The sequence below is a fragment of the Coturnix japonica genome, chromosome 26, assembly GCF_001577835.2.
Source record: "Coturnix japonica isolate 7356 chromosome 26, Coturnix japonica 2.1, whole genome shotgun sequence".
In the NCBI taxonomy this organism is placed as follows: Eukaryota; Metazoa; Chordata; class Aves; order Galliformes; family Phasianidae; genus Coturnix; species Coturnix japonica.
Genome location: NC_029541.1, coordinates 4,740,148 through 4,765,997, shown reverse-complemented (window position 1 = coordinate 4,765,997; position 25,850 = coordinate 4,740,148). Strand labels below are relative to the sequence as shown.

The 25,850-nt window shown below is 51.5% G+C and overlaps 1 protein-coding gene across 2 annotated transcripts in view; it reads left to right on the top strand.

Annotated features, from left to right (window-relative positions):
* The window catches only part of CCND3 (cyclin D3), a 27,950-nt gene extending 2,100 nt beyond the window's left edge, over positions 1 to 25,850 (top strand). Inside the window, exons 1-5 of one of the 2 annotated variants that reach the window (XM_015885194.1) lie at positions 14,060 to 14,359; positions 15,871 to 16,086; positions 21,282 to 21,441; positions 21,980 to 22,122; positions 24,010 to 25,850. In XM_015885194.1, the coding sequence (XP_015740680.1) occupies positions 14,162 to 14,359; positions 15,871 to 16,086; positions 21,282 to 21,441; positions 21,980 to 22,122; positions 24,010 to 24,171 (879 nt within the window). In that variant the 5' untranslated portion in view covers positions 14,060 to 14,161 and the 3' untranslated portion in view covers positions 24,172 to 25,850. Of the gene's footprint in view, positions 1 to 14,059; positions 14,360 to 15,870; positions 16,087 to 21,281; positions 21,442 to 21,979; positions 22,123 to 24,009 lie in introns of those variants that run through there. The other variant, XM_015885195.2, reaches the window with a different exon arrangement.

Below are 25,850 nucleotides of genomic sequence, written 5' to 3'. Positions count from 1 at the left end.
CTCTTACTGGCTTATGTCAGAAGCCAAAATAGCTAGCAGCGAATTCATTTAGACTCTTACAGCCCCCTTACAGCAGTCAGGATGTCACCAAAACCTTCCCTGTGCCCATGTGGTTCTGAAAAGTGAAGCCCCCAAGCTCCTTGACTAATGCATTGTAAGGGTTGTTGCATAGTATGATAGTGACAAGCACTTGATGCACAGGACAAGGGCAAGGAGGGAATAAGCTGTACGTCTGAGAATGTTTCTCCTAAGGACATTGGCCTGTTGCTTGCAGAGATCATGACCTGAATGCAGTGAGGCTGTTGCTGCTTTGCTACTATTGACAAATAACCTCCTCTCTAAAGCAACAGTGGTGTTAATGTTGGCAATATGATTGTGTGAAGTAATACCCTGTGGACTTGTTGCTTGCTGGTGGAGGAGGCTGATGTCTTGGCAGAAAGCACTGCCCTGCCTGGGCTCATGGGATGGGGATCTGTGCAGCTCTGCTGGGTCACTTCTGGAGTTCACATAAATCTTCTCAAAATTATGTTGCATGTGTGTAAGATGGAGTTTCCAGAGTGCAGGATCCATCTCGGTGCGTGAGTTAGGTGTTCCATCCTTGGAGTTCTGAGTAAAGCTTGAAGCCATTTCATCAAGACTACAAATAGCCCCAGTGGGAGATCCCAGGAGCTTTCTTTTGGCCTAACTGGAGTGTCAGAACATCTTTACTGATTAAAGTGGGCCCGGGGTGGTTGATATCCACTGGACTTTTTATTGTAATGCTATTTAGCTGATGTAAAAACTGTTCTTTCCCATCCCATTAGCTCATAGTTGTGTTTGAGTCAGTGCTGTATCTAATCCAGCAAGCATGTAAACCCACACTTCCAGGCTGTCCAGAGCCTCTGCTGCCAGGAACTATTGCAGATTCCAGGTCAGCTTTTCCTGCCTCATCAATGACTCAGTGGATGTTCTGCATTTTGTTCCTTCTGTTTTCTTCAAACCTTAGAGCCCGAAGGTGATGAGGAGATAGGCTGAGCTGGTTGCTGGATCAACAGATGTAGAGTTCAGATGCAGAGTTTGCTGAAAGAGAAGCAGAGGAACAGTGTCAGGTGTGGTGATATTGTGCCCTCCAGATCCTTACAGGTGATACAGCTGGGCCTGTGCTGGAGAACATAAGATCTCTGCCCAGTCCCGTCCACAAGCTGTCATTCTTTGTCACCACCCTTGCTCTGGCAAACTGCAGCTACCTCAGGTGTGCCAGATGCTGGATGCAGCAAGCACTGATGCAGTCCCTTGCTATGGAATATGCTGTAAATTAGTATTTTAGCAATTAGTGGCAGAGAGCCAAGGGCATGTACAGCAGAATGTGCATCTTGGTGCTGGAGCCTTGCTCCTCACCCCAGGCATCTGTCTGTCCTGTAGATGTCTTCACATTGCTGGAGGAGGTGCTGCAACAAGTAGGTTCAGTCACTGGTAAGGCAGATGTCAGCAGTAGAGCTGGGCCAGGATGATGTGCCTGTCTGCTTTTTGCACGCTTCCCTCTGTGGCTGCAGCCTGCCAGTGGAAGCCATGTCTGCTCTGAGCCTGAGCTGCATTGCCCATGCCTTTGATATCTTGCAAAGAGCAGGGTGTTGCTGCTGGCCTAACAGGGTGATAGCCTTACCTCAAAGCATGAGCACTGCCAACCTGCACAGCTCAGCAGAGGCCACTTACCACATTTGTGTTCCTTACTGCTTTCTCTGACAAATATCTGTTGCTTCAGGAAACCACACGTTGGGTGTTGCCCTTCCAGGGTAAGGGTGGGGGAGAAATCCTGCTCCCCCAGGCACAGATCCAGCAGGGGTCTGGGATCCTGCTGCTCTCTGGATTGGGTTGGGGCTGTCTCCTCCAGCTGAACGAGGTGAATCCATCTGTGTCATCCCCAGGCAGGGAGCTTATGGGGCCAGCAGAAGCAATTCCTGCATTCGATCATAAGCTTCTGAGCTGCAGTTGTGCAAGTTTGCTTATCCCAGCTGGGCTTGGGATCCCTCTTTTGAGCCCTTTTCATTTCTGCAGGACAGGAAAGCTGTTTGGGTGGGCTGTGAAGAGCCCCCACTCCTCAGCTGGGGCTCACGCAGTTGTTTAGCTTTGCGAGAGTGGTGTTGAGTGGGGTTACCATCACCTTTAGATACCTGTTAAATTCTGTTGTGTTAAGAATGTTGGCATTCCTGAGCAAAGCACTTCAAGGAAATGCATCCGTCCCAATGGGAACCCAGGACTGAATCCCACCAGGGGTCTTCAGCACTCCAGGCTGGTGGTGTAGCATCAGGGCCTCCTGTTAGCCAGGCTGAGCTGTTTGTCTCTCTGGGGGCTCCAGAAGCAGCAGGGACAAGGGGTGAGGCAGAGATAGAGGGTGGCAACAGCTGTTCAGGATGTGTTGCTGATTCTGTGACATCTCCCACCCTTTTTAGAAATTAAGAGTTTGGAGCAAGACAGAAAGAAAGAAGAAACAGCCACTGATAAAGCCTTGTGGGTATGACAGCCCTGTTCTTAACGGCCTGCAGTCTGCAGCATGTCTCTGAGCACCCATGCCATCTGGGAGGCAACGATAGGCTTCATTGCTTGCTCTGGCTGTTCATCTCCCTGTGCTGGGCATGGAGATGGATATCATTTCCTTTCCTTCCTTCTCTTCCTCCTATGTCTCTGCATCTTCTCAGTGTGAAGCCCTGTTAGCTTACCTTGGCTGTGCTGTAAGGGGCTCCTTGGGCAAGGAGGACTGAGAGCTGGGAGGACACGCGGTGTCTCACAGTGTGTGTGTTTCCTCCGCCTCAGCTACAGCAGGGTCTGTTTTAACTGAGTCTTTGAGGGTCTGAGAAAATGAGTTCCCACACCCCAAACAAGGATCCTGTGGCTTTGGGGTTCACAGAGGGCTGCAGGCCATGTTTCATGTGCAGACAACTGTTACCACATGCCATCTTTTCTTTCCTTTTTTTTCTGTAACGAATGGGGTCCTCACATCTGCTTGTGGCGGTTAAACAGGCTTGATTTAATCACAGACTGATATAGTACGCAGAGAGAAAAGAGGGGAGAGGGGTGAAAAGCACAGAGCACCTGCTTGCCCCCAGGCAGCGTGCCCTGTTCAGTGCCATGCTGTGTGCATGTGCCTGGGGCCTTTTGCAAGGTTTGCCCCCAACCTACTTATTGATGAAAGCACATTTGACATGTGATAGATCCCAAGATTAAAAAAACAAAACAGGAGAATATAAGCAACAGCTCAGGAGAGGAAAACATCCTCAAAGAGTTGACTAGGCACAACCAGGGTGTCTGGTGTCTGCCTCAGGTGCAGTGGGAAGGGGCTTCCTGCTGCCAAGGGTTAGTGACAGATCTCCTGATGGGCTCTGGAGGCCTCTTGGCAGAGGTTTTGAAATCTGATTTTCTTTCTGCAGCCAAGTGAGATTTTTATCAACTTCCTATTTGAGAGCAGAAGTCAGCTGGTGCAGGAGTGCTGGCTTGTGTCCTCCTGCCTCGTGCCTGTACATGGAGTGGGGGTGCCAAGGGTGCTGGCAATGCAGGACCTGCAGTTTGTGCAAATGGGAGATGAAGGGCAGGAAACAGCCCTGTAGGTCAGTGAGACGGTGTCCTGTTTGCTCCTTCCAACACAGCACAAGTCAGCCATACACACAAATCTACTTGCTCTGACCCAGAAGTCATTTGCACAAACTTGCTTCTCAGTGTTCCTTTGCATATGCAGCTGGCACTTTCTCTTGTAAGGGCTTTCCACTTGTAAGTGGTCTGTCTGAAACTCGAGCATTTGGGGATTTGCTGTCTTCAGGACAGATATCATTTTTGTATGTACGTGTCTTATGGAGGAGCTGGGCTTGGGCAAGCACAGATGGACTTCAGGCCTGTGGAAAGTACCTTCCCAACTATCCTTGTTTAAACTTAGCCTGAGCCAGAAAGTTAATAAAGTGGGGAGGTCTGATCTCTTTTTTTTTTTTCATTCATTGTATTCAGTTTCATTCATAATCAGAGCCTTGAATTAACCTCTCCTCTGGAAATACCCCAGAAAGTCTCTGATTTGGCAGAGATTTCCTCAAATACTTCAGCTGGGGGTGTGACACTTCTCATTGTCAGCCAAAAAACATCTCAGCATTTTTCTGTCATCTTACACAGAACCAGCTGTGGCTTCTCAGGCCACCTCCTCAACCCTGGCCTGATAGGATACTGACATGTAGGTCAGCTGCTCTGCATTCATAGCTTGATTGATGTAGGTTTGTGATACCCCAGATGATCAGCACCATCACAGTAACTGCAGAACTCTGCAGAGGAGATTCTCAGGTATTCATGGTTGTGATACTGAATGCAGGGAAATAACTATTGAGATGCTCTGTGTGCCATAGTCTGTCTCCAAAGGGTTTCTGCCGTGTTCATGCCTAAACACAGCAAAATTCTTTGATGGCTGGAAACTCAGTATGATCTCGGCTGCCAGAATGCCATTTCAGCTTAGTACCTCCAGAGTGGTTTGCAGAGTGAGCTCAGAAGTGTCCATGTGCTCAGCCTTAAGCACCTAGTTGGGTCTGCAGGGTCTTGGCAGGCAGCTTTGCAGGTGCACAAAGTGGCAGGAGATGGAAGTGGAAATTGGTCTGTAAGGCACCACTGTAGTTTTCAGCTGTGCATCCAACCATCAATCTCAGCAGGTGAGCAGAGATCGTTGCTGAGCATCTATTTTCTCCTTCTTAACTTACACTGTGCAGGAAGTAAATAAACACACATTTCTAACGTGTTTGTCAGCTGAAGGGTGGTAGAAGTTTGCATATTGTGAGGATGAATGGGCTCCTGTTTGCTTCACGTTGCACGTGGGAGCCCTTTGAAATTGGTGAGGTCTCAAGGGTCTAACGGATGGCAAATGCCAGCCCTGTCTCTGAGCCCTCTCTGTCTGGCTGTGCCAGTAGGGTGTTTTCCATTAGTGATTATGTGTGCTGATTTCTTCCTCTGCCCTGTGTATTGTTTTAGATCACCAAAGTTTTTAACCTAGTCACCACTTTCATAAGTAAAAGCACAATGCCCTTATTTCCTTTTAACTTGGTACCTTTGCTTCTTTGCCAAATTCAGTGCAGCAGAAGGGAGAAGCAGCACATCTGGCTGATGCTGCTGGAGAAGATTGTGGCAATGGCAAAAAGAGCTTTAGCAGCTCCCAGCCGTGCCATACATGAGACTTTTTTGAAAGGAAATGAAAGGCAGCTTTTCCCATGGGAACTTCAGAGGGAGGCGAACTGAACTGAATGGAGGTCTCGTAAATCAGTGACGTAGGCCTTTGACTTTCTGTGCTGTAGCCTTGGGCGGATGGTATTTATATGCCCAGCCAATAATTAAGAAAAAGCAACAAATGTGAAAATGCAGCTATTACAAAAATGCCGAGTTCTATGAAATCTCCTTCCATCAACCTCAATCTGTGGATGGGGAAACTGAGGCAATGTGCACAGTGTGTGCTGGCCATGCAGAACCTCAGCCCTGCAGGGAGGACGAGTGCTTGTGTTGGGGAGTGATGAACACGCACCAATACAGCTGTTCTCCTGGATGCTCATCTTCCTCATCTCCACCCCCAGTGAGAGGGGAAGAGGTCAGGCAGTGTGACTGGCAGGGACACCTATGTTCTGTTCTGGTTATCAGCTAAATGTGTGTTCTGTGGGATTTCTTCGTCAAGAAGTAGGAGCAGTATTTATGCTGCCTGCACAAATCTACACTGGCAAATAACATTACAGGTATTAACCAATTCATCATTGTTAAACTGCAATGATGGGATTTTCCAAAGCTGTCACTGTTGGCCTAAGCTGCAGCAGCTGTGATGGAAAAAAGTTAAGGACGTTTAAAATACAAGAGCCTAGGGAGATGTGATTCAGTATGTATGATCTCACTTCTCCGTTAGCTGTCATCACAGTACCTTCCAGTTTGTCACTTGGTTAAATGCAGGTTATTGCAGAGCTACCTTTAGAAGTACAGTTAGTGCCGCCTTTTGCCTTCCCTGTGTGTAGGGATAGGGCCTGGCTAGTGCCTTAGGCAACCTCTTCTTCTTACCTAGGTGTTAAGAGTCAGTGCTGGGACTTACTTGCAGTTGTTTATTTTCTTTCTTCTCTCGAAGGCAGATAGATTCTAAGAAACCCAGGCAGGGAAACAGAACACAAAGGGACCTTTTTCTTATCTCTGACCTTTCTGGCAGGGATGCTTGTTGTGGGGTGGCCTCCAGGACCCAGATAATGCAGGAGGTGTTGTGCATGATTAGGCATTGAGACACCATCTGCAAAAGCCTGGTAAGGAGCTGCAAGGTGGCAAGCGAAGGGAGAAAATGAATGAAGGAAGTCTGCTGTGCCAGGAGGTGGTGGAAGGCTTGGGCAGAGGTTGGGGACAAGCAGGAGCTCTTGCAAAGCCAGGCAGTGCCCATTGCCTTTATGGGAAAGGAAGGACTGACCCACAGAGTGGGATTGCATAGGGCAGTTCCTTCACAAAATAAGACTGAAGCTCTGAAGGATCTTGGTTTCATGCTGATGCAGAACATGGTTGTGGGATGGGAAGAATATTTCCTGCCCAACTGCAGTCCTGGAGGGAGACCTGCTGTGGTCAGCTGGGCTGCAGCAGCATGGCCAGAAAGACAGACAGACAGGACCACAGGGCGGGCTGGTGTCTGGTGGCCTCTAAAATTCCCCTGGTGTTTTGTTTTCCCCTCATCTATGTTTAGGCTGTAGTGACCCAGCTCCAATTTCCTTATTAATGGCAGCACTCTTAGTGCACAGCCTTCTGCCTGCTCCCTGTCCTGGGGCAGTGTGGCAGGACAGAGCTCTGCCTGCACTGCACCAATTGTGAACTGCTGAGCTGCAGGCGGTTTATTTGCCAGTGTCGTGCAAGCAGTAGAAGATAGCTGCACTGACATGAAGTGTGTTGTATTGATATCGTTTCTTTAATGGATATACTCATTTAAATATAACTAAATGGATTTGCCACCCTGATCCCATTGTGGAATTGATGGAGTTACACTCCTCCATTATCTCCTTTTGCTGGAGGGAAACTGAGGCGTGTGGTCTGTCCAGACTAATGAGCAGGGCAGGAGCAATCCCAAAGCCCCAGTGCTTCCTGGCTCTTTCTGGTGTGTTTCTGTTTTTACCACAAACGCTTATTGCTTATTTTTATGCTGTTCCATATTCTCTGGATGGAAGGTAATGTTGCCCATTCTCTCTGGGGAAAATTGCTAAGGTACTAGAAAACAGAAACTGCTGTGCTGCTGAGACTGGACTCCAAGGAAGGTGGAAGGAGACTGGGGGTCATTTGCTGGAGCTGTTGCTGATGTCAGCTCTGAAGCGTATGATTTAGCATCTTTTCTTATGCTTCTTACAATACAAAATAATCTTGATATCCAGAGAGTAGTTGGGCCCCTTTTGGTTTGTAATCTTGCTTAGGAATGGCAAGAAGTTGGCATTGTAGGCAGGAAAGGAAGTGGCAGGAGCCAGGACTGGTTGTTAGCTGTCAGGCCCCAAAAGGTCGTGCTTAGGTTGGTGCACTGAGAGGAACGAGGTAGGAGTGCTGCTGCAAATGGAAAGCATTTCCATGCACTGCACTGTTGTCTCTAGGAAACCTTTCAAGCATTCTCAGACCCAGCAATTCACCAAGAAGACCCAGATCTCATTCCTTTCACTACAGACGCCAGCAAAAACTGTTTGGTTTTTTTTTTTCCAAGTAGAATCTGCTCCTGGCTCCACTGGAGCTGCTCACAGCTTTTGTTCCAAAATGAAGCCCTTCCATATTCAGCTGTACTTTAGGCAGCAGCACATCTCCTGGTCGTTGTGTGGGTGTGAGGGAGCTGCCTGCTAACCCAGCATGTGGCAGGATCGACCCATTCCCCCAACAGTTTGACACTTGTCTTTTCTGAATGCAGGAAGCCCTTAGAGCTCAGGTGGGAGGAGAAACATGTCCCTCTGCTTTCCATCACATGAGCCGCTCAGAGCTCAGCCTGGGAAGCAAAAGTTCCTTGGCTGAATCTGACGGGACTGTTTCCTCCTGTCACTTTGCCATCTGAGCTACACACATTTGTCACGGGACAAGCAAGAGCAGTTCATTCTCCTTGCTTTGCTCAGTCCTCCACATGCACCTTCCGCTGGCTGCCTGCAGCTCTCTGCCTGCTTCGTTCTCTCCTCTTTGCCCTGCTGTGCTGCGTGGTGGGGGTCTTTCTCCTTTACTTCTTTCAAGGGTTATGTTAAGTTCAGGTTGGTCAGGGGACCAGACTGGTCCAAAACACCAAGAGAAGAAAGTCTGAGTCCAAACCAGCATCTTCAGTTTAAGCATCTAAAGCTGCTGGGCCAGCATCTTTCTGCTGCTTCAAGTGGGCTTTGGATTTAATATATGAGGAAGGAGTTTTTATGGTAATAAGTTTCTAGTGTTCCTGGCAAGCCTTGTACTCCATGCTGCCAGTTCCAAGCTGTTGCAGATGATCAGCAGCTGTGACATGGGGCTGGTCAGTTCTGCACTTGCCATTGCTTAGAGCCTGCTCTGGGACTGGCACAGTGGCCCTGGGCAGGGAGTCTCCCTGCCAAAGAGGTGATGGGGAGCCAACACCAGTTGCAAGGTCCCTTTGTTTGCCAGGCTATGGGAAATCATCCAGAGAGGAGTTTACAGCCCTATATCACAGAGCAGTGGAAAATATGTGCAAGTGAGTGCCTAGGGCAAGAGAGCTGTGTCTCCAGCTCTATGGCTTGTGCAGGGAGGGCACTGTGCTGGGAACTGTGGGCTCCCTCTCCAGGTGGCCTTGTCTGCCTGGAGCACCACGCAAATCCTTTCAGTGCTCCGTGCCCCAGTTTCCCCATCCATAGGTGAGATGCTCCTGCACTCCTTTACAGTTTAAGTATCTTCTTCCCTGCTGTGCTGCTATAGAGGCAGGAGTTGTGATGCTGTGCTGCAGGGCTCAGAGCAAGCACGGAGCAGCAAGTCGGTGTTGGAAGAAATGGTTAATGTGTCAGGCTGCTGTTGGAATGGCTCCACCAGAGATCTGCCTAAATACATGAGAAATGCTCCTTGCTCAGTGATGTGCATGCACTCACAGAGTGTGTCTCATTAGCATGTTGTTAATGTCAGTAATTATTGATGATATGAATGCAGAAGCATATGTAGGTAATATACAACTAGCAGAAGTGCCGGGAGAAATGCATCCATATGTTATTATGGATATTAGCATCTCAGTGAAGTTGATCTTTTTCTGTCTCCTGAGATGTGCAGAGGTACCGGGATGTGGCAGTCACAAGCAATACAGTGACATCTGTGCCCCTGGGAGGGTGTTGGTGAGCACGCTCTGATACTCAGCAGAAGAGACTTCTGAGCAATGCCTTGTGCTGCTGCGTGCATTGTATCTGATTTCCACTTATTAACACAGAGGTGTGACATTTTGCCTTTGCCTGTACTTAATAATTGCGACTTATTGGTCCTCAAAGTTTTCCTTCTCTGGCTGCCATCTGAACTGCTATGCATGTTTCTCTCTGCCCAGTTGGAGGGGATGCATTCTGTCTTAGGTGCATTGACCTGCTGTGTGCCAAAGCAGGTTGGCTGCAAAGATGGGGGGCTTTGGGGCTGTCTGTAGGGCTGCAGGGCTGGGGATCTGCCATGCACAGATGTGGGCTGGGAGCAGCTCTGCTCAGTGCCCGCTGCTGTCTGGGTGAGGCAGCGTTGGTGCAGGATGTTTCAGTTACAGCAGGGTGTGAAGGCAGGTTAGCCAGCAGGCTCACTGTAAAGGCTTGTTTGCAAGGTCTGCCTCCAGTTCAGAGCTCTTGTGTGTGCTCAGGCAGTGCTGGAAGGGAGCAGGAGCCAGGTGCACTGCGAGTGGGGAAATTAGGGAGTATCAATCTGTTTCTTTCTTTCCCCTAAACACTCCTAGACCCACACACACACTGTCCTGTCCTGCCTCCCTTCAAGGACTCGGACCTGGCACAGGCTCAGCTCTGATGACATTCCTGTCCTCCCATCGCAAATTCTGCCTTTGCTAATGGGAACTGTTGTGCTGGCTCCAGCTGGCGGTTGGCAGTGGCAGACAGGCAGTAGGCACCAGCACTGCGTCCTCAAATGAGAGGTGCCATGTAACCCAGCATTCCTAGAAAAAGCCCTAACACATCCAGACTTCTGAACAGGGCATGAGAGACACAGACAACAAGATCGTCTCAGGGCAGGGAATGAACAGGGCAGGAAGAATGGGCACGGGAAGGGTGGTTGAAAAATGCATATTTTATGCATAATTTTTTAGGGTACTATTTTTTAACAATTTGCATAATTGACTACCACAGATATTCCCCTAAAATTAACTAAATATATCACAAGTGGGGGCTTTCCAAGCCCAGTTTGCTTTCTGAAATTGATTGGTTTCAGCTTTGCTTTTTTCTTTTTGCAGTCTTTCTTTCTATCTTTACCAGCAGAATTGGGCTGGTTTCTGAGATGCCTGATATAGGAGCAAAACTGAGCGTTCACCTGGGGTTGCTCAGTGTGTCGTGAGTCTGAACCAGTGAAAATGGGGCTTAATTTTAGAATTTGTTAGGAAAAGGGAACCGGGGCAGAAAACAGCTGCTAAAATGACAGGTGAAGAGTGACTTGTGTTAATGCTTTTAGTAGAAGGTCAGGTGGAGCTGCATTTAATGGTTGGCTGTGGCAATCCAGCCTGGCTCCACTGGGGTCAGATCTGGCCCAGCTGCTCTGCAATGGAGGCACCCCAAAGCCATGACTGCAACTTGAAGTCTTCTCCTGATTTGCCAGAGGGGAATCGTTGGTGAAGCTCTTGTGTACAGCTGCATCTCTGTCTATTCCTGCTCACACCTCTTTGCTGCTGCTGTTCTGTTCTGGAAGCCACTGAAGCAGAGGGATTCCCAGATCCAGCTGTTTCTCACCTTTAGTAATCTTAGTTAAGAAACTGATATTGCCAAACCGATGCATTTCCCAGGAACGGGCATGTGTGGGTGTAGAAGCGATGGATGTAACATAAACTCAGCACTTTCCATTTAAACAGAGAATTGGTCCAAATTTCAGCAATAGCTGCTGTAATATGGGGAGTTAAAAGTTGTATTTTGACCTTAGGAACACGTAGCTTTGTTCAGAAGGCTCACGTACATCAGAGCTAGCTGTATCACAGTGCTGTGGAGAGTTGGTATTTAGATGATATCACTCTGAACTAATTAGTTGTACTCAAAAGTCTGACCAAGTCAGAGGAAAGGGAATGCAGTGGTTGCCAGTAATGGGAAAGCTATTGGGAAACACATCCCCTGGGTCAGATCCTGCAGCGTTACACTTTTCCCAACCGCACTTCAGTTCAGTGAAAGCTTTTTTCTTCCTCCCCCCACCCTGAATTTTAAGAATGAATATGAGAAAAGAGGGAGAGCTGCAAGGGGAGGAACAGTTGTCTCAAGTTGAAGTGTGGGAGCGGGACCAGGAACTACTCAGCTCCTCTGCATTGACAGCCAGGGAACGGCTGCAGGAGCGGGATGCTGTGTGCCCCAAGCTGCTGTCCTGCTAACACCAGCCCATCTTCATTGGCACTGCTGGGGAAAACTGGATGTGAAATACAACAGGTTGAGGTACTTCCAAATCCTCAAAGCAGAAAGGGTGAAATACTGCCTGTGCTCTTCCCCTCACATGCACAAAACGGTACCTGCTTTTCATTTTATTTGGGGGATTTCCTATAGCAAATCATATTGTTATTTGTTCATTGGATTTGGTTTTCACGTCCTTCGTGTATGTTGAGCAGTTTCGTGTTGATGTCAGTGCTGACGCTGTAGTTGCAGTATGACCAAGGATAGCTTAGCTCTTGGTAGATCAAAACTGGATGGGAGGCAGCTCTAAATGCATCAGAAAGCAGTGTGAAAAAAATACAGCTTCATTAAGAGCCCTTGGAGCGGGATCCTCCACCCATACCAAATGACGGAGCTGGAAATTCCTGCAGAGAAGAGTTTTCAGAAATGCATTTTCTGAATGGCCATCCCAACCCATGCCCACCAGAATCAGCCCTGCATTTGCATCGCCCCTTTAAAATCCCCAGCTGCTGGTCAGGCTTCTCAGTTCATCACAAGAATACCCAAAAAATGAGCCCGCTTTATGATTCAGCAAAGAACAACAGTGCTGGTTGGGGATCCTGGAAGTCTGGAGGCGATCTGTTCTTTAATTTTTGCTCTGCAGGAATTTCCTTTTTGATGTTGCTGTGCTCTCTGTGGCCGTGGCCAGGAAGCTGACTATCTATGGGCAGCACTGACCAAAATTTGGCTTTCCTGGAATTTTCTCCTTCTCCTCTGCACACCCACACAATGGGCTTCTGGGGACGCCTTCAGCCTGTAATTTGCCTTCCTAGCCTGATAATGTGGCTTGCAGAGGCACTGGTTTTGCCAAGTCATCATCTGGAAGGAATACTTCCTTATGCAACAGGCTTCATTCTCCCCCTGTGTCCCATGGGGCACAGCTGCCACTGAGCCCAGCTCCAGCCAGAGATGGGGAGTATAGGAACCAGACCATGAAGTCTGGGAAGGGGCCTGGAACTTTCAATTTCAAAAGGCGCAGCCCAGAAACCAGAAGGACCAAGAACCCAGTGCTGTGGTTTCCCTTTGCCTGCCTAAAGAAAATAGCTGCTATTTTTACTAAAAATGTGGGACGTGGGGCCCATCTCTTCCCCTGCACAAATGGGGGCTGTCATTCACAATGAGAGAACGGGGGAGTAGAGCAGGGGGTCGTCCCAGGTGAAAAGCAGCAGAGGACTCTTTAAATGACTGAAAATACAAAAACATACTGTATGTGTCAAAATGACACCCATAGAAATGATTCATTGGGGGCAGTAGCTGTTGTGGCAAATGATTTCACTGCTGGCTCCTTTGTTCCTTACCCTAAACATACGTACAGATGTATAACTGCAGAATAACTCCAGCAGAATTGGTCAGAGCTGTTCCAGCTGAATCCTCTTTAGATGACGCTGCATCCCAAGAGTCCTCAATTGCTACAAACTCCATCATTCTGTTTCCTGCAGAGTATGAGTAATTATCTTCCCAGGGCTGCAGGTAGATTGCTGGTGTGAATTGGATTTGGGTTTATCTCCATCCAGTTCTGTGTATCTTCCCTCAGCGCAGCCAGAATGTGATGCATAACACTCTGTATTTGAATAAGTGCCCCATGCAGAGATGTGTTACAGGAGCGTGTGCTGCAGGGGTGCTTCATTTCAAAGGATAAGGCAGTTAGAAGTGTCAGGAGCAAAGTTGAGACATCCCAGTTTTTGTAGACACTTTGCAACTGTATGGAGCAACATGGGCGGGCGTGTATCCTGCTGCCTTCAGCTTCCCATGCCACAAAGCAATTGCTGCTGTGCCACCTGCAAGTATCTGAATGAAGTAGCAGCTCATAACAAACCCTGTGCTGCAGGAGCACATTGCAAATTCATTAGAAAGACTTGAGCGACCCTGACAATTCCTGAAGAAGTTGCTCAGGTACAATTTGTATAAGTATTTCCAAACGATTGTTAACTGTTCTGAACAAACAGCAGAGCCCTGAAGGGCCTTATCTGTGCAGACACAGGCTGCTATCTGCTGAGGAGCTGCACCACTCACAGCGTGAGGGCAACTTGTGGAAGGCAGCAGCGTAAGTACAGACTGGCACCGAGCTGTGTACGCGGCTGATTATTTGTGTAGCCTTGAAAGACTCTGGCCACAAAAAGCGGGGAAAGGAATAGGAGTAAATGCTGAAAAATTACTGTTAGAAATGGTAATTACGGGTTTGACGTGCATCCCTTGGGAGCCCGGGGACTGTTCCTTTGGAGTCTGCCCGGACATCCCTCACCCTCACGTGCACCTCGGCCTCGCTGGGGTCAATGCCGAGATCAGCTCCCGCAAACTAAACGGGCGGGGGGGCAGACGGCCACGGGATGGGCCGAGACGGGTCCGGGATGGGCCGAGACGGGTCCGGGAAGGTCCGGGACGGCCGCTCCCCCCAACATGGCAGCGGTTCCCGCGGCCGCCCCACGTGCTGCCGTCCCGCCACTTGGGGGGGTGGGCGTGTCCAGCTCCGGCTTTCGGCGCGTTCCATCAAAGCCGCGCGCCGATTGGCTGCGATCGCCGAGGCCCCGCCCCCCCTGAGCCGAGGCCCCGCCCCCCCGCGCGCCGCCCGCTCCCGGCGTGTCGCGGCCGCAGCAGCGGAGCCGCGTCGCCCCGCGCCCATGGAGCTGCTGTGCGTGGAGCCCGCGGCTCGAGTCCCCCGCGCCGGGCGCGACCCGCAGCTGCTGGGGGACCGGCGGGTGCTGCAGAACCTGCTGAGCCAGGAGGAGCGCTACAGCCCCCGCGTGTCCTACTTCCAGTGCGTGCAGCGCGAGATCAAGCCCTACATGAGGAAAATGGTGGCCACTTGGATGCTGGAGGTACTGCCCCCGTCGGCGCCTCCTCTCCGCCTCCGCGCTCGGCTCCTGGCCCTGGCTCCGGTGCTTTCGTGCGCCCGTCGTCCCTCCCCGCGAGTCCCCGCGCTGGCGGGAACGAGGCGGCGAGAGGCGGGGAGCGGAGCGGCTCCCGGCACGGCCCTTCGTGGAGCCTGCGGGGCGGCCGGGGGACGGCGGAGGAGTCGTGTCCGTGCTGTCCGTACTGTCCCTATTGTCCGTGCTGTCCGTACTGTCCGTACTGTCCGTGCTGTCCGTGCTGTCCGTGCTGCTGTGGCTGTGGCTGCGGGGTGAGGGGGGGGAGCGAAGGGGCAGCGCTTGTGCTGGAAGCGATCGCCCGAGCGGGAGGAGCGGAGCCCCGAGCCGCAGCCTGTGCACCCACACGCGCTCCCGGTAACGTTGTGGGAGCCCCATCCGCACCGCGCTCCGTAACGTGTCCGGGTTGGGGCTGAGCGGCGGTGGCGGTGCCCAGGATCGCGTGTCCTGCGCGGGGCTGAGGACGCCTCGTTAGAAGGGGGAAATAATATCGCTGGCGTTTCCTTCCCTAAATGAGAAACGAATGCGGCTCTGTGGGATGCGCTGCAGTGCGGGACGCCTTAGGGGACCTCTCGGTGCGGCGGCCAGAGCGTGCAGCCAGCACGGGAAGAAAGAACGTTGTGCAAAAAGCAGATGACTTTGGATGGAGCCCAGTGCTGGCAAAAAGAAACGATGGGGCACGGTGCTTTTAGCGAGTCTGTCTGTCGTTCTTCCTATTAGCGCTGTCCTGTTCCTGCAGTTCCCTTTCCGAGGTTAGTTAGACAAACGCTGCTTTGGAGCCTGTTGCTGGGGAGCTCGTAAGGCTGTCAAAAAGTAGGAGACACCTGGCACTGCTCCCAGCGCTGTGTGCAGCCCATGCAGGGCTGCTGCTGGGGGAGCACAGTGCTCCGTGAGGAGAAACTGCTGTATTTGTATGGCTGTGCTGGGAAAAAGGAGTGAATGTGACCAGGGTTGTGGTGCTGAGATGGGAGCAGAGGGCTGGAATGGAAAGCCCTGGTGTTCTGCTCATGGCGGTGGTGCCAGTGTGGCTGAGGAAGAGTTGGGGGCTGGCAGGGGATGCTGCACAAGCTGCTCTCCAGCTGGGTGCTGCTGGCAGGATGAGTTTTCCCCCATCGTCCCAGCTCTCCAAAGCTGATAAACTGGCTGCAGGCATCTGCAGGAGGAGTTAGGAGGCTGCAAATAGGGCAGTTGGGTTCTCTCTAACCACATACAAGTTCTGTTTTCTGCAGGAAGATGAATGTCTACAGCTTTGGTAGAATCTGTTGCTACTGTGGAAGCTGTAGACTTAATGCTTGTAGCTCATTTGCACCTTTGCGCTGTGGTGCTGTCACAGCCCTGCAGATAAGTGTGAAACACCATCCTGACCAGACCCTTTGAAGCTGGTGCAGGCAGGATTTGGGGAGTCCGGTGCTGATTAAAGCTTCCTTTTTTTTTTTTTTTTTTTCTTAATTGTTTTTTCTCAGGTGTGTGAGGAGCAGAAATGTGAGGAGGAGGTGTTCCCCTTGGCCATGAATTACGTGGATCGCTACCTGTCTTCTGTCCCTGTGCGGAAGAATCACCTGCAACTTCTGGGTGCAGTGTGCATGCTGCTGGCTTCCAAGCTGCGGGAAACCATGCCCCTTACAGTGGAGAAGCTCTGCATCTACACAGAAAACTCCATCACGCCTCAGCAGCTCCTGGTAACCACCCCTATCTCTAAGGGACCTCCAGCCCCTCCCTCGCCCTTCTATCTCCTGCGTGCTGCTGCTTGGCAGCATACCTGTCCCTGTGTCTCCTTGTGCTTTTTGTCCCATTTTTCAACCTTCCTCTTGGTTCCCCAGCCAACTTTCTCACCTCTCTGGCTTGGTGGGTTTGATGTCTGTAGGTGGAGACTTTTCTCTCCTTGGCACAGCCTCTCTCCCTCTTGTGGGAAGCAGGATTGTCACCTCCGCATTACAGAGAAACTTCCTGTGCCTTATGTGCTGGCTGCCAGCACAGAGCTTGCTCCTGAGTGTGCTCCTGAGCAAGCTGTGGGGAACAAAGGCCCTGTCTGCTCTGCGGCCGAGCAGGAGGCGGGCACTGGAACGTGCCCCTCTGCTCCGTTCCAGTTGCTTTGCACCCTGCTCCTGGGCATGGCAGGAGAGCTGCATTGCACCCTGCTGGGGAAGTGAAGCCTTAGGAGCTGTTACCCAGCAGAATGGGTGGGTGCAGGATGACTGAGGATCAGGCTTGTTGTGCTGCCAGTGCTGCTGAGGTGATAGCAATGCTGGCAGCTTGCTTCCCAGGCCCTGCTTCCAGGTCTTGAGTTAAAGCAGGGCTGCTCTGCTTAGTCCCATCAGACACTTGGGCAGTAGCTGCATAGGCTTGGAAAGGCAGAATGTTTTCTTGTCTGAAAAAAAGATCCTAACATCTGAATTCAGCTTAGCTGATAGAACCAGAGAACCCCTTTATATGGGGACCTCCCTTGCTGCTGGATCAGAGCTCTCTGGAGGAAATGGCTACCTCGTTTCATGTAACAAACATCCCCGGAGGTTTATCTGTGAGAATTTCTCAGGGTTAGTCATTGCTGTATTAAATATCTGTTTTTCTGGGCTGGCGGTGGGTGAAGTGAGCAAAGAATGATTTGTCCCCAAGGTGGGGACAGAACTTTCAGGTGTGAATCAGAAGGCAGCTCTGCTACGGGCTTTGCTCTGACTGTGGGTTTTCCAAGTGCCAGTGAAGGTTGGGGAAACTCCCCTCCCCTCCATACATCTCTCCCTGTAGTTATTTGTGGGTGGTTGCTGCCTTCTCTAGCAGTCATGAAGAAAGTAGCATAGATAGAATCCTCAGAGTTGGAAGGGACCTTTAAAGGTCATCTAGTCCAACTCCCCTGCAGTGAACAGGGACATGCACAGCTAGGTCAGGTTGTACACAGATCATTTCCTTGAATAACAGCGAGGAATGGAAATGCAGAGGGGATGCACGTGCTCACTGCTGCTTTGGATGCTGAGCTGTGCTTGTACTGTAGCAGTCTGCTGCTAGAGCTGCCACAAAACAATGTCAGGGGTTTGTCCAGCTGTCAGCAAGGTTTCATCCTGGAGAGCAGCTTCTCACCTGTCAGTGGATTCTTCACGTGCATCTTCCCAGCACTGGGGTCCCATCAGCTTGTAACAGGAGGGTTCTTTTGGCACTGTGTCAGTGCTTTACTCCCATGTTTCTGTCTCCCTTTCATACCATTGTCATCATCCCTCTTGTTCAGGGGTGATCACCACAGCATAGACTAATGGTTTCTGCAGTAGGGGCCTTGGGCCATAAGGAATTGGACCATCCCAGAGGCTTTTGTTTGCCCTCCACTGAAATGCTAAAGCCTCCTTGCTTGGAGGCTGCCCTCCGGCCCCAGAGGTTTGTCAGCAGGAAGCTGTGGCTAAGCCATGCCACAACATTCATCTTCCTTTCTCCCTCCTCTTGCTCGTGTTGCAGTGGAAATGGAGGAGAGTTGTGCTGCCTGCCAGCCACCTGTTGCTTGTTTCTTTGTCTGAGTCTTTCTGCTGGAGTTCTGCTTTTCCTGTGCAGTTTTCCCCCCAGGATCCTGGGACACTGCAGAGTGGGGCACAGCTGAGTACATGGTGTGGCTCATTCCTCACCATGTGCCAGGGTCAGTGTGACCGGAGCAGCTTCCCAAGGCTTCTTTTTGGAAGATGCTTTACCTTGTTGGGTGCAGATCCTGCTCCAGTTCTCTGTTCTCCAGTTCAAAGAGGGAGCAGAGGGAGCATCTAAAGATACTTGCCAGGTCTCCAAGTGGAGACAAACCTTTCAAGAGTTAACGCCCCGATTACAAAACCAGGGTGAGCTGCTGTTTCCCTCCACTGTGCTAATCGTGGTAATGTTGCTCCTCTTTCACAATCTTGCTCTGGAAGAGGGTGGGGTGGGGAAGGGGAGCTTCTTAATCAAGATGTGGGCAGTGGTGCATCCTGGCTCTTGTGGATCGTTGCAGTTTCAGCTCCCACCGGTTCCTCCCGGCCTTTTGAAGGAAGCTGGCTTGCTTTCCCCTGAGCTTTGCTTCCTTCTCCTGCGGGGATGCTTGGCACTGGCTCAGCAGCTCGGAATGGACACGCTTGAAACACGATTTAGCTGAAGTTATTCTAGAGAGAAGGAAGTGATGCAACGAGGGACTTGTCCATTTGGAGGAAGCTGGATTTCCGTTGAGGGCGTTATCTAACCTACCTTCTTTTTTTTTCTTCTTTTTTTTTTCCCTTTAATAAAGTGCAGGGTTTTTTTTCCTTTGGCCTGCATGCATCTGCCTGATCTGCCCCTGATCTGTTGGCTTGCCTCTGAGCTCTTTGATCTAAGATCAGTTGCTCAGATTCCAGGCATCAACCAGCACAGACTGTGAGCAGACCCTTGAGGCACACAGCAAAGGGCAGCAGCACTGACACCAGGTGATGAGGAGTGAAAATGAGGGGGAGGGATAACAGCTGAGTAGAAAGGGACGTTCAGTTGTGATAAGCATTGACCTTCCAGAATGCATGTGTGCCTGTGGTTTACCTTCTGCTTTGTGCACGGGTGGAATAGGTGTGACTTCTGCACCTTTACCTTTGGTATCCAGTCTTGAACTGTTTGGTCAGGGGATGGAAATGAATGTTTGCACTAGATTTTCTATTTGCAGACGGGCTGTCATGGCCTCTCATTTCTGTAGCTGTGTCTCAGCTGCTGAGGGTGGGTGGCCGACAGCCACATCAGCAGCTCTTCCACCCTTCCTTTGAGTCAGCTCATACCAGAGCAGCTCCTGCTTTGCTAGTGTAAAATGGAACCTTATCAACCCAAGTGACAAAATCAAGCACGACTTCCTTTCTCTTGCAGGCAGGGCTGCTGCAGAGGAGCTGGGCTCTGCTCCTTGTGCAGCACTGCCAGATGTGTTTACACAGCCTTCTCATAGGCATGGCGCATGTGTGGGTGTTGCTGAGGGCAGAGCTTGATTTACAGGGTGACTGTCACTACATAATGAGGAGAGAAGCTGCTATGACTCGCTTCGAGTTGGAGCTTGCAGAGCTGCAGATGGAGTAAAACCATCTTTGCTCTCGACTCAGATCCCCCTCGATGAGGAGCCTGAGATTGTTTCGCTGTAGTAGGACCATAGTGAGAAGAGAATACACTGAGTGATGCTGCTTCCCTTTTCTTTCTTCATTAGGATGTAGCTTGTAGGGAAAACCCAGCTGCTGTGAGGTTTCCAGCCCAAGAGATGTGAGCCAACTGTGGGGAGCTCTTGCAGGGCAGGGACTGGGTATATTCCCATTGATGGGATGCTTTCTGAGTGATGTTGGCAGCTTGCAGCCCTTCCACAGGGAGGTGGGACTCCACAGGCAAGAGAAACAAAGGAAACATTTTCCACTATCTTCCTCTCTTTCATTAGGCAGAGACCGTTGCATTTAGGTGCAAAACAAAATGCCAGGAAAAGGATGTTTGCTACACAGAGTGGTGCTGCTGTCGCAAACGTGCCTCCCTATCTCTTGCAGCCTTTTGTTCAGCTTCTTCCACAGATAAAGTGATTCAGAGATTCTGCCCTGCTGCTCTGAGAGTGGGGAGTCCCAGGAGTGAGCAGGAGGGAAAGGAGGAGCAGGCTGGTGTGGCCAGAGGGCAGCTTCCCCCGTGAGCTGGTAGCAGCCCTTAGTGCCTGTCACTGTCAGCCAGCACTGAGTGCCAGCTAGGGCTCAGAATCAGCCTCTTGTAACGAGGCTTTCGAGAAGCTGAACCTTTTTATTAGCTGGAAGAGAGCTGCTTTTGTGCATTGCAGACAGGCACATGGCACTTCTCTTTTGTGACTCTTCTCATGTCACCTCGCTGTGTTGCTCAGTTGAGTTGGTGGCCATCTCCTATCTAAGCCTGATTTTTTCCCTGCAGAACCAGGCATCCTGAGTGCTCTGTGCTGTGGTCTTCAGGTTCTGGATCTTGTTGCTGCATTTCTTGCTTTCCCTCTGTTGATTTGGCTGAAGAATACAGCGAGCCTGGCAGGCTGGCTGTCCATATGGGAGGCAGTGAGTCTGTTCTAGCAAAGCAGTGCTTTCTGGTTGGAGAAGCACAAGCTGTGAAGCAGCAAATAGCACATTGGGCCTGGCGGGGGATTTGGAGCAGGTTGAGCAGTGCTGTTCATTTAAGCAACTCAAAACCAGTGTTGTTGTTTTGAGGGGAAAGTGAGTTAAGGGGGAAAAAAAGAAAAGAAGGAAATGGAGATCTGCCCTTATGAAAAAATCTCACTTCTTCAAATCCATCTGTTCTGGCAGAGCTGTGGTACTTCTATGGGCAGACTGACCTTGTAATCTTAGACTATTTGGACAAAGAACAGATAATGTGCTGGGCAGGACCGGGCCCTGAAATGGAGTTACCTGATAGGAATCCCAGCTCAGCTCTCCCAGCCCCAGCACAGAGCCGTGCTGTGGTGCTTTCCTTCCCCTGCATGTTTGCAGGGCTGCTGTATTCCCTGTGCTGTGACAACCAGATGGTCCCTGTTTGTCCCACACTGTGCTGCTCCTGGGAGCCTGGGTGGCTCCTTTCAGGAGTGGGGAGGGAGCACAGGACTGATGTGTGTGCTGCTGCTTGCTCCGCTGTTGTTACTGTTGCAGCAGCATTGCAAAGCAAAGGAGTGCCCAGAGGAATGTCTGCAAAGCAGGTGGTTAATCTGGCTGCACCTTGGGAAGAAGAAACCGGATTTGTTGCTTCCTCTGCTCATCTTTGCTCCAGCCTTCACAGCAGCACATGGCTGGATTTGTGCCATAGTCACAGGGCAGGGACGTTCCTCTCTTCCTCCCTGCCTAAAGGGCTGTGCTGCTTTACTGGCCCTTCCCCAGACTCTGTGTGTACCTGGCCATGAACTGTGAATCTCTTCCGGACTTAGCCCTAACGTCTGTCTGTCTTTCTGCAGGACTGGGAAATTCTGGTCTTGGAGAAGTTAAAGTGGGACCTGGTCTCAGTGATAGCAAACGATTTCTTGGCTCACATCCTCTATCACCTCGCGCTTCCTAAGGACAAGATGGAGCTGGTGAAGAAGCACGCACAGACCTTCATTGCCCTGTGTGCCACAGGTGGGTGCCTGTTCCTGCTGGGAACAGCTGCTGGGGAGCAGCCTTTAGTGCCTGCCTTCATTCATGCAGAAGAGCTTTTCTGCTCAGCAGCTTGTTCTCTGTCCCTGACAAAGTAGGAGAAGTGTCCCGGGGGCTCTTAGTGGGTGCCTGGGAGATGGCGGGAGGAGCAGAGCAGCTGTGCCACCCCTCTGCCTGTGGCAGGCCATGTGCTGGAGAGCACGGAGAGCAAAGGCAGCTGCACTGTGAGCCTGGGTTGGCCTTGTTCTGTCAGTGGAGCAAGGTCACCTTTGGCACTTCTTTTGGTGAGAGAGGCCCAGGGAAATAGCTTGGTGAAGCTTGCTGCTGTGATGCTCAGCCTGTTTTCCATTGCTTTGCTCCTGTTTCTCCCTGCTAAGCTGGAGACTCTGCTCTGCCCTCACTAGTTTCCCATGAAAATCAGTCCCAAGAACTTAAGAGCTTGCACACAGCAAGAAAGAAGTAACAAATAAGAAGCTAACAGTTCCTTTTTTTCTCTCATGTGTCCTCATCCTGGTCTTAGACTACACGTTTGCCATGTACCCCCCCTCCATGATCGCAACGGGCAGCATCAGCGCGGCAGTGCACGGCCTGAGCATCTCCGTGAATGGCTTTGGTGGGGAGGCAGTCACCGAGCTGCTGGCCGGCATCACTGGCACAGAGGTGGTGAGTGTCAGCTGGGCAGCAGCAGGGAGGTTTGGCTGTGGGATAAGGTGGAGGCCCTTCCCATTTCTTTAGCTTGGTTTGAATGGAGAGGGGAAATACCTGTCTGTAATGATTCTGGCCCTGGTTTGGTGAAGGCATAAAGGCCAGAGAGCATTTCTAGATGTGCCCATGGCTTCAGGCGGCTCCCGGCCCCCACGTGCCATCTGTGCGGAGAAGGTGAGCTCAGAGCCTTTGAAAAGCAGCACAAAAGGGAGCGTCTGTTCCCTGTGCAGACAGGTGTCGGTGGGATCGGGTTGACCAGGCAGGCTGGGGCACTGGGTGAAGCTGGGCTTGGCATCTGCTTGCCTCCATGGTGTCTGGTTGCAGGTACCCAGGCTGGGGGCATGCAGCGTTACGGGGTAGTGGGGAGCATCCACCTGCCCCTCTGCTGCCCTCTGAGTGGGGAAGGGGTGTCACCAGGCTCCCTGTGTGCTGCTCACTCTGGGTGCTCTGAAGCCGTAGGAAGCTCTTATCCTGCCTGGGCCCCTTTTGATCTTTTCTTCTGTCCCAGCACAAATCCCGGCAGCCGGTGTGGGATTGGTTTCAGTCCCCTGACAGCAGTTCTGGGACTTGGAACTGGTGCCTCTGGCGGATGGGAGGCTGTGACCTGGCTTTGTGCACAGGGAGGGGATGGGGCAGGAGGGTGTCTTGCTTTATTCGTGCAGCTTTTTATATGTTTTTGTTTGCAGGAGCCTTTTTAAAGAGTTAATCAGTGCAGCCAGCTGCTTTCAAGCTGCTGTGGTGAATGGGACAAGGGCTGAAACCTGCTGTGGGCTGGGGTTCGTGGAGGGAACAGGTGGGAAGCAGGGGGGACACTGCAGAGGGAGTGGAGCCAAAACGGTCAGGGACAGCTCAGCTGCCTTCCAGCCTCAGCCAGCCCCTGCCCAGACCCTGCAGCCAGAGGAAGCCCTGGGGATGTCCCTATCTGCAGACAGGCGGCAAGTGGGGGCAGCTCCATGACAGCACGCTGTGCCCTGCGCTGTCCCCTCTGCCTGTCTCTGGGCTGCAGCGTGTTGGGCTGCGCTTACTGGAAGCGGCGCAGGGCAGGGGTTGGTGGGCGTTGCTATTTCTGCTAGCCACATCCTCTGACAGTTTCTAAGAACCGGCAGTGGATTCCTGGTAAGAGATTTCGATGTGTGACAATATCCCCGAGCACACACAGCCCTGTGGTAGCCGACTCGGCTACGGCCCTGAGGTGCAAAATGCCACCTCGTGCTGCTTGGTGACAGCGTGTGGGAGCAGGGCCAGGCTGTGCCCTTCTGTGGTGTGGCTCGTGGTGGTCACAGCAGTGCTTTGGTGAGGTGGGGGAGTTCCCTCCTCTGGTCACATCGGGGTCTGGCTGTATGTAGGTGTGAGTTCTGGCTTCCAGTTGTGCTGTGATGTGCGTGCCATCAGGCTCCCAGTGGGGATGATCTGGTCCTATTTGGGTAGGGGAAAGAGCAGCAGTGGCTGCAGGGACACACAGTGAGATGCAGAGTTTGAAGAGACCGTGAGCCTGAGGGAGGCAGCTGAGTCCCCAGGCCTGTACTTGTGTGTGTATCTGTCCTGAGTGATGGTTGTGGCCAGCCCAGAGATGTTCTGCTCTGCCCCTGAGCTTGGTGGGGGTTGGCTGCAGTGCTGAGCTCACTGCTGCATTCAGTGGGGAGAGGACAACCAGAGCGTGGGACTTCTCCTGGGGAGGGGTGTAAATGACAGGCAAGTTGGAAATGTCTCCTGCAGGAAAAGGGCTTCTCTGTGCTTCGATGCCTGGGGGCCAGAGGTATAATCCAGCAGCCACTCAGAGCTGTTTTAAGGTCCTCACTTCTGAACAGCAGGACTGAAGCCTCTTGTCCCCCCCTTCTCCCACAGGACTGCCTGAAGGCTTGTCAGGAGCAGATTGAGGCCGCCCTAGCCGAGAGCCTGAAGCAGGCATCCCAAAGTCAACAGGAATATAGCACCACCAAGACTGCTGCTTACCCGGCCAGCCAGCCCACCAGCACCCCCACAGATGTCACGGACATCAACCTGTGACTGCCTGCCCCTGCCTGAGAGCTGCCCATCCCCACAACAGCAGGACCCAGCCCCGGGCACCCAGAGCTCACTGCGTCCCCCCAGCCCATCTGAGAGCCCCTGTGCCTGAAGCCTGCTTTGGGGATTCACTCTTCCTGCTGGCTGTGTGAGGACAGCTCCACACTCATCCTTCTCTCCTCCTCCAGCACCATGGGGGGAAGGGGAGGGGAGAGCCAGGGTGAGGGCTGTGGTGATGCAGTGGGGCTCACTGCTGCTTGGACTCTGCTCGCTGGCTGCTGGGGGTGTCAGGGGTGAGCTGGTCTTTCTGTTGGGGGGGGGGGTGTTGCAGAAGAGCTGGGGAGGGTCGCAGATTCCAAAAGGAAATGGTAAAATGTTTCTGTTTGCTTTCTTTGTTGCCTGGATGGCAGATGTCTGCTGTGCTCAGGTGTGTTTACTGCTGCAATGACTCCCAGCTCTGCATGGGCCACCAGTTGTGCACAGCCAGCTCTCACCTGGCTTACGTGACCAAAATATCCACGACCCCCTTGTTGAGCACAGGGCAGGTGCTCGTGGGTCCTGGGTCTGCGCTGCGATGGATGGCTGTGGCTGCAGGGTAGTGTGACTGCTTCTGCTTGGAGAGACGTGTGTGCCTTGTTTCTTGTTGCCATTAGGTCTGGGATTTGCGGGTTCTTGGCTTTGCTTGGGAGAAGTTCTCCCTTTTTTGCATGGATGGCAGAGAAGTGCTCATCCTGGGGACATCCCTGGGGAGACGCGTGGGCGCAGCGTGACACTGCAGCGCTGACCCATGCAAAGTGCTTTGGCTTTCTGCTGCCCCACTGAGGCTGCTTAATTTATTGTTAAGTGCTATGAAAAGGGGAGGGAGGAAGGCTGCAGCTCCGTGCGGTGGGGCCTGGATGCTGCTCTTCTCTCCTTCCTAAAGTGCCTTTATCCTCTGTCCCCTTCCTTCGCTCCCTGGGCAATGGGAGACTCTCACTTGAAGCTGGTTGGCTGCAGGTAGCTCAGATGTCAGTTTAGATTTAGAGAAAAAAGAAAAAAAGAAAAAAAATCACTGAATGTGCTGCTATGGTCTGAAATGCATCTTCACTCCTCCAAGGCAGGGATCACATCGTGTCGGGGGGGCTGTTCTGCATCAGTACCCGAATGGCTCGAGTTGTGTCCTCACAGGGTAGAAAACTCGCTGCGCACTTGAGCTGAAAAGTGATGGCAAAGTGACAAAGTGATGATGGCATTTTGTTGTTCTTGTTGATCCTGTCTGTTCATTTTACAGAAAAAAAGGAAAAAAAAAAAAAAAAGTGTTTTTTAAAGAAAAAAAAAAACCATTCTATAATGCTGCTTTCCTAAGAGAGAACCAATACATTGTAGACTCATATTAACCAGGAATAGCCAGAGAGCCGCTGCTGGGGGTGTCCCTGCACACAGAGCAGCTGCTGAACTGCTCCTGGGGGGGAACCTGCTCTGGGTGCCACCAGAAACAAGTTTATCAGGTGGAAAAAGCTGGGGCTGCTGTGCTCTCACCGCCGATGAATTGCGAGGAGCGTCTGTACAAACAGATTTTTTTATATATATATATATGAGTGAGTTTTAATTTAAGAGTAATCTGTTGTGGTGTTCACATGCAAGTCCTGCTGCTGGGAAAGTTGGAGTACCGTGTAATGTTGCAATAAAGTATTTTAAAGGAG